At 32.9% G+C, this 8,781-nt stretch overlaps 1 protein-coding gene across 1 annotated transcript; it reads left to right on the top strand.

Annotated features, from left to right (window-relative positions):
* The first annotated feature begins 3,448 nt into the window (after window positions 1-3,448).
* On the top strand, window positions 3,449-8,044 carry LOC132614480 (probable RNA-binding protein ARP1). The gene is made up of 6 exons (XM_060328940.1): window positions 3,449-3,801; window positions 4,579-4,741; window positions 5,250-5,394; window positions 5,897-5,939; window positions 6,062-6,299; window positions 7,806-8,044. The coding sequence occupies exons 1-6, from the start codon at window positions 3,586-3,588 to the stop codon at window positions 7,823-7,825; spliced, it is 825 nt and encodes a 274-aa protein (XP_060184923.1). The 5' UTR covers window positions 3,449-3,585; the 3' UTR covers window positions 7,826-8,044.
* The last annotated feature ends 737 nt before the right edge of the window (window positions 8,045-8,781 follow it).

Below are 8,781 nucleotides of genomic sequence, written 5' to 3'. Positions count from 1 at the left end.
TAGTGGGCCGGGCCAAGTTTTAGTTAGTGGGCCGGGCCGGGTTTTAGTTAGTGGGCCGAGCCGGATTTTAATTATTTTAAAAAAAAAATCTAATGCTAAAATTTATTAAGTTTAATACTTTAAAATCTAGTTGTTGTCAACTTTATTTTAACCTTCAAGTTCCTTAAATTATACTTTGGCCCTATTTTCAAACTATAAATACCATTCATTCTTCTCCATATTATCTCACAATTCCCTACTCTCCTCTTTCTCTAAATTTCCTACTCATCTAAATGGGAACTAAATGGGAACAATGCACATGAGTTTTGATACTAAACCAAAGTTCTTAATTTAATTATCTCATCTGATCCTAAGTCCTAATGTCATGTGCAGATTGTCACGTCTCCATCATCGGTGGAGACATTTCAATATGCTAAAAAATATTTAATTATTATTATATATAAAATATTTGAAACTAATAAGATTATATTAATATATTATTATATATATAACTAATAGTTTATATTATTATATAGTATACTGTATAACCTATCGAAATATTTTTGAACTTGTGTAAGCCAACAGCAAGATAGTAACTTAAAAGGGGTATTTGATTTATTTCACGCATCAGCAATTTCAGAGGCTTGTCATTTCACTGATTTTGTCAGCCTATTATAATGTCTTGTTGCTTTTGGGCACTGATCAATGTTTGTACCTCCTTGCAGAAATTTATCTTGGAGTTGCTACTTGTATAGGATTAGTTTTACACAATTACATTTATAGTTCTATTTTGACTGCGTACAGATTATTATTCTTGTAAATAAAATTATAAATAAAATTATAATACAAATTTGAAAAGAAATTCAAAGGCTCAGTGAACCTTTAGTTTTATTAATCGATAATTGCAAAGTCGAATTTAAACTTTAAAGCTTACAAACTTACAACTAATTTTCTTTGATTTCGTAAACTTAAACTAGAAAAAGAAAATTCAATTTGACAACTCTTCAAATTTAAATCTACATATTTTTCACCATTTTATTCAATTCTTCCATATTAACATTAGGAGGAATTGGCTCAAAATTTTCATAATCGACATCTCCATACATTGGAGATGTTTGTACCGATGGATCTCCAAGCGACATTATATCTTAAAATTAATGGTTAAGTTTTAATTAACTAAAGTAAGATTCTAACTATGGTTTGAATAATTAATAAATATTTCATATATTTGCTTCCAAAATTTTAAGAATCCCACAATTATAGCTACAACTATTTTATTGGGATACAATGTTTTTAAAATACTTATTATTAGTAATAAATGTAATACTTTTTTTTTTTTTAATTTGAAATGGGCCGGGCTGGGCCGGGCCGGTGCCCCGGTGGGCCATCACCCGGGCTGATGGTGGGCCGGGTTGGTGGGCTGTCCACCTTGTCCGGCCCAGCCCCCTAATAAAACCCACCTAGCCCAGCCCCTTACACCTATTAGTGGGCTTGGGCCGGGCCGGTGGTGGGCCGGGTTTACCGGGCCAGGTTCGGGCTGGCCCGGCCCACTTGACACCCTTAGTTTGGATGGGCTTAAAAAAAAGCAGCTTGTAAGCTGGAAACAGCTTATAAACTGCTTTAGATAAGCTAAGTCAAACGGGCCCAATTAACTTTTTAGGCTTATTTAATGCACAAAATGACTTTAAGCTGGCCAGTCAAACACTCAAAAAAACTGAAAACAGCTTATAAGCAACTTACAAGCCAATCCAAACGGGCTCTATAATACTATTAATGAATGGGTAGAGAATGTTATGGAATCGAAGAAGCGGGGGAGAAAATTAATCCAAGAGATAATGAACAAAAATCTCATTGCATTTATTCATTACATTGTTTTCTGCATTAAAAATGATATACTACATTACTATTTATAGAGAACTAAAAAGGAATAAAATAAAATAAAAATGTGTTATTTCTTTATAAATACTAAAATTAAAGTAAACTAAATATTAAATAATTAATGTACATCTAGACTTAAAAGGAAAATAAAGATTATTAAAAACTTGTAAATTAAAAAAATAAATATTTTACCATTTATGTAAATCATAAAACAGAAGGAAAGTAAATTTTAAAGAGGAATGGTGACTGGTGAATATAGTTACAACGTAGAAGATATTCATCTAACCTTAGCTTGTTACTATTATGTGCATAGCAGGTAATTCAATTGGTGGAGAAAAGGAATAGCGCGTGGACCCATAAGTACAATTGTATGCATCCAAGTTAGGAAAGAAAATATTATGGCACAACACACAAACATAGGGCTTTTAATATGGTAAGTAAAGTTTAATGAAGAGTGGCATGTTATTAAACAAAGCCAGATAGAAGATGATGAAGAAAAGGAGACCACGTTGATGGCCCCAACCCATCCTCCAACTGTATGCTCTTCTGTCCTCCTGCTTTTCTCCATTTTCTTATTCCCTCCCCCAACCCCACACACACACAACAGAGCTACATACAACTAAGTTCTATGTGCCTGCTGTGTGTACACATACACGTGGATTTAATTCATATACATTGAGGGGTTGTTTGGTTGTGGGTTAAAAAAAAGTAAGTTATTCACGTATTAAAATTAGTATAATTAACATCACGTTAAGTAGTGTTTTAGTTGCTATATACAAAATTAAACACATCAAGTACGATTTCGGTAACCAGTTCGCAAACCTGCATAACTATTACATGTATAATAGTTATGAGATACTCTATATATTATTTTATGCAGAATAAAAGATGGAATAACTAATACTCCCTCCGGATAAAAAAGAGTGTCCGTTTAGCCTTTTTCTCTTGGCTCAAAAAGTGCGTCCACTTAGCAAATCAAGAAAGAATTAACCTTAGTTTTTCAGATTTGCCCTTATTAAGTGTTCTGTAATCAAATCTCAAAGAGTGTTCGCTTAGCCTTTTTTTTTCTTGAGTCAAAAAGAGTGTCCACTTAGCAAATCAAGAAAGAATTAGTTTTAGTTTTTCAGATTTACCCCCTTTTAAGTGTTATGTGTTCAAATCCCAATACCTATTTAATTAGAGACAGTTTAGTCAAATTACCTATTTTTTTTTCTAGAAACTAGTATTTTTTTAAGAGGTGTGCAAATGATTAAGTAGACAGTCTTTTTGATCCGGAGGGAGTATATAATTAACTAACTGTAGCCTGTATAACTAAATCCTGCTACTGCATAACTAATGCCTGAATAACCAATATCTTCATAACTTTAACCAGCAACCAAATGACCCTTAATAGTGTAAATAATTTGTATATTATCATTATCTTTAATATCTTATAATTTGTCTTATTCTTAATTTTATGAGCAGTAAAAATCTTTAAGATAATTTAATAGTATAAATATTTTTTACACGATAATATAAAAATTAATATACTCTGATATAATATCATGCATATTCCATCAATCTCCCAGTCCCAACACCCACCCCCTTAACTTCCCCCTCACCCCACTCCTCTTCCTATTTCCCAAGTTTATATAGTCTTGAAGTTCTCCTTTCAAATCCTCTATTGTCTGTCCTTAAAACTCCAAATAAACTTCATTCATTATTCTGTCTCTCTTCCATTTTTTGTGCATGCTTATCGAGATGACGATGAGCAATATTAACCAGCATCACAACAACAACATGGTGGGTGAGAGAGATACAACGTTGACAAAAGTGTTTGTGGGAGGGCTGGCATGGGAAACTCCCAAAGAAGCCATGAGAGAGCACTTTGATAAGTACGGTGAAATCTTGGAAGCTGTCATCATCTCTGACAAGCTCACCGGCAGATCCAAGGGCTATGGCTTTGTATGTTAACTCCCCTCATCCTTCTCTTTAATTATATATGGATATACATATTTATGATAAGATTGTCAAATAATAAACACCCTTGAGTGATGGACCACTAGGGTAGATAATTGAGTTGCGTCTTTCAAAAGATTCATCTATGTCGTGACTACTCATGACTCATGAGACACAGTTTTTTTTATACAAATCCAAACATACTTCTAATTTCATCTTTGTTGTGCATCGGAATCATGTACCTCCGTGTTGTTTAAATTATACTCCTACCAAAACTTCTGCGACAATTTTTTACAAGATTAGAACATGGCAAATTAGTTAATTTTAATCAACTTACCAATTAACGTGTGTTTTGGACATTATCTGTATAAGTAACTTGATTGTATGCTAGTGCATACAGCTTATCATTTTTTTAATAAATAAAAAACAGTTTTTACCCTTTGGAATTTATGTTATGGAACGAAGAAATTAAGGAGAGAATGAATGAAAACTCACATTGATTCTTGCATTCGAAATAAAGACTATATCACTAAGTAGAGACCTAAAGGGCAAAAAATAAAAGGAAATATATTATTTTTCTTATGAGTACTAATTAAAAGAAAATTAATATTTTGTAATTAATGTAGATGCTAGACTTAAAAGGAAAATAAATATGCTATAATATTTCTAAATTAAAAAAAAAAGTAAATATTCTATCATTAATGTAAATTTAACAATTTAAGCATATAGTGTTTTTACTTTTTATTTAAAATGCCTCAATCTTTTTTCCCCTTTTTTATATAGGTGACTTTTAAGGAGGCAGAATCAGCCAAAAAGGCATGTGAGGATGCAACTCCCATTATCAATGGCCGTCGAGCCAACTGCAATCTGGCATCTCTGGGCGCACGGCGTTCCAGACCCTCTCCCTCTATCACTACTACTACTACTCCTCCTCCTCCTCCCCAAGGTACCAATATATACTTATTATGGAAATATTTATTATAGCAATTAAATTTTTATAATTTATCAAAGATTAAGTGATAGTTAACATAAAAGCATGTTAAGTATTAAACGGTGAAAGTTTATTGGTATCATTATTTACATCAAATAAATCAACTTATCATGGTTAAGTGTATTAGAGGGGAGCCTTAGAACAACGGTAAATTACTCCGTGTGACTATAGGTCACGGGTTCGGACCGTAGAAATAGCCATTAATGCTTGCATTAGTACGGTCTACATCACAACCCTTGAGATGTGACCCTTCCCTCAATCCTGCTAACACGGGTTGCTTTGTGTATCGGGCTACTCTTTTTCGTGGTTAAGTGATTTAGTAAAATTAATTAATTATAATGAAGTGCGAAAATTTATGTGCAAACATCTGACACGCATCTATCGATTTGGTGTGAATGTCGGATACAGTTGTTACCCATGATAAACTATCTAATTTGTATTTTTTTATTGAAAAATGTTGAAGGACCGAATGTGGTAGGACCAAGGGCCAATTCAGCATCACCTGCAAGTCACGTGCAGTGGTATTATCCTGCTGCGGCACCACAAGCTGCAGCTTCGGCTTCACCATTTCACCATCAGCACCATCATCAACCACTTCCTTTCTATGGGTACGTATATATTAAATTCTAACCCTCTTCTCTTTTTATTTTGATTTGGATGCCCACATTGTTCTAGTTTAGTGTCTCATCCAATTTATCTTATTAACAATAGTCTCCATTTTCCTTTAAGTGGCAATGATTTGGGTACGAGGGTCAAAGTAATGTGTGGCTCGAGCATAAATTGTTCTTGTTTTTTAAATAAAATTTATATATGCAGAAATAAAAAAATATTCTAAGTCATAATAATTAATGATTTCAAATACTTGAAAAATATTTTGAGAGAGGCATGGTAAAAAAAAAATACTCTGACTACCCAAAATAGAAACGTCGCGGCATAAATTGTAATCAAGGGATACTACTTTGGAAATTCTGGAAGGAAGCACGACATGTTCCAATATTTATTTTACATTTAGTTAAAACAACGATTCAACGGAGCAATTGTTCTATAGAATTTCCTAGCTTATAAATTGAAATATAGACATAATTATTTCGACTATTGGTATTTGTGCAGGTATTCTCCAGCTTACATTGCCACAGACATGAATTACAATCATGTAAGTAACCAACATAAAAAAAAAAAAAAAGGGAAGCAAATTTTCATCATTTGGCTTTTTTCTTTTTCCTTTTCCATTTTGAAGATTTGAAGTCTTAAAGGAGTGTGTTTTCATTGGCACAGAAGCTAAGCTACACTGGTGGGGCCTACATGAATGGTGGACATTTCTCTCAAGTGTATCCAGGTCAGCCAATGATGGGTGGCAACACATTGATGCCAATGTATCCATACTATCACTACCATCATCATCAGACACAGACAATGGGCCTTCCAGCCCATATCTACTCTCCAACAGCTGCTGGCCCAATGGCTGCTGTCCCTGCCCTTATGTCAAAGTCCACATCAGTTCCTCCTACTGCAGGTACCTATTTTATTATTAACAAAAAATTACGCGATTGCGACGTAGTAAATATTTAGATTGTATTTAAGAAAGGTAGCTATAGTCGAGGGTCTCTCGGAAACAGCCATCCTACCTTGGTAGGAGTAAGGTCTGCGTACACTCTACCCTCCCCAGACCCCACGTTGTGGGATTTCACTGGGTTGTTGTTGTTGTTGTTGTTGTTAGCTATAGTTGATATCGATATCGCAAGAGAAAACTGTATTAGCCCATAAGTTATGCATATGTGCGATTTCAGTTGATACAATATGCGATGATACAACTGCTACCTGCAAATTTCAGCTAATTCAGTGCGATTATATGCGATATACAGTAAGAGTTGATACAACTGATACCCCCGATTTCAGCTAATCCGGTGCAACTGCATGCGCTGATACATCCCTAATTGTAATTATATTTCGTAAATACGCAAACTATAACTATATTTCGTAATTATGCTCTAAACTATAAATATGTATGAAATTTTCTCCACTATTACCCATACTAATATTTAGTCAAAATAAATGATTCTCTCACGTGGGCCTCACATGGGCTTATATTAATTTCTTAATGGCCCGGGACCCCTTTTCCAACGCACATCCACGTGGTCTTTGTCTAAGGAAAATATATTCAATGTCAAATCTACTACAGAGTGGCATAAATCTTACTCTCTCCGTTTAATTTATGTGAACTTTTTTGAAATAAGAGGGTCAAATTTTATAATTGACCTTAAATTTTGACATAGATTTTTTAAGTTTGTAAAAATAAAATTTTTATATGTAGAAATTATATAAAGAGTATTATAAGTCGTCATAATTTATAATTCAAATAATGTAGAAAAAATGTAAAGAAAACATGGTCAAACATCTACCTCGAAGGCTTTCAAATAGTAATAAGTTCACATAAATTGAAACAGAGGAAGTATACTATAAAGATAAATATTCATCATTCCCATAGGTCAACTAGGGTAAAAAATGTAAAATTTTCTTCTTTAGATTAGACTAGTCCCCTCCCAATAAACTAGACCAATTTATATTTGTGTTGTTATTTAAAGTATATTGTTAGGATAACTATTAGTATAAGAACATTTAAGATAATAGTTTAAAATGCTATGAAAATGTAATATCTAGTTAGTAAAATATCAAATTAAGTTTGAAATGATAGTGTAACATTTGCCTTAGTACCATCTAGACTTGTTAGAGGAGAGATAATTTTTCATATACTTTAGTAATTAGTATGAAATGTGAAAAATCAATAAAGTACTTTTACTACGTTGATGATTACTATAATTTACAAAGAATCAAGTCCTGAGGTCACATGGTATACAGTCACTTTGGAACATGACCATGTGACAATCCTCGAGATTGTGTAGAATAAGAATCTCATTGAGATTCTCTTCATTTTTTTCACTGATCATTTCTTAGTATTTGAATAAATAATTAGCTAGTGGTTGTTAAATGAGAATCGAAAACTGATATTACAAAAATCCAGTTTGTTTGGCTGTGGAATAGGTACATTTATGATCAAAAGGGTGATGGCAAAGAGCAATTAGATTTGGAGAAAGGTGGTGTTTGGATCAAATAACAAACGAGGATGATTAGGCTGCTCAGAACAATGCTATTATTAGAGATCTGCAGTGGCTCTTCTAATTAATTTCCAATTTCATTTATTTTTTACTTTTCTCTTCTTTGTAATTTTTTAAGCAAGAAAAAAGAGATTATTATTATCAATCAGGCAGCTAATTAGATGTATTCATTTCCTGTCTATCCCTTTCTATCAATGGCTAACATATGAGCTTCTAATTAAGCATAAATATTGAACCGTATATTGTAACTTATAATTAAGCTTCTTCTCCTTGTTCAATTGATCTCTAGCTGCGTATTGTATCTTCACCAATTCTCATATACACACACAAACATACAAAAACCATTATATCTACATATGATGGGGGTGGGTGGGAGGTGAATAATGTGGGAAAGAAATCAATTGGATAAGAGCTGAACAATGCATGAATAGAAAAATCAAGATGGTAAACACTGATGGAAGAAAATCTATGCTTCAAGTTTAATTTTGAGATGATCTGTTTATATATTTAAGGATTTTCTCTCCACAATTAATAGTTAACTCACAGATACAATACATATAAGGTAAAATTTATCTAAGCATTGTGCCCGTAAGATAACCTTTTAACAACGTCTATATGCATGCGAGCATGTGTTAGTGGTAATTAATTTAGTGCATTATCATTAGATAATAAGTAGGTAGATCATGAGTCGGATAAGTAGAATTGATTTTAGTAGGAAATTTACTAAACAAGTAGTGAGGTCGTAAGTCTCAAGAGTTGCATAAGAAAAATTACGGCCACTAATTAACTTCACATCTTAGTCCCTACTATGAAATGTCATGCAATTATTAATAAATCTAAAATGCTATATGCTATAAAACTAAAACAAAAAATTCATAAGCA

This window comes from Lycium barbarum, chromosome 10, assembly GCF_019175385.1.
Source record: "Lycium barbarum isolate Lr01 chromosome 10, ASM1917538v2, whole genome shotgun sequence".
Lineage (NCBI taxonomy): Eukaryota > Viridiplantae > Streptophyta > Magnoliopsida > Solanales > Solanaceae > Lycium > Lycium barbarum.
The sequence above is the reverse complement of the archived record's forward strand: the minus strand, read 5'-3'. Positions and strand labels throughout refer to the sequence as shown.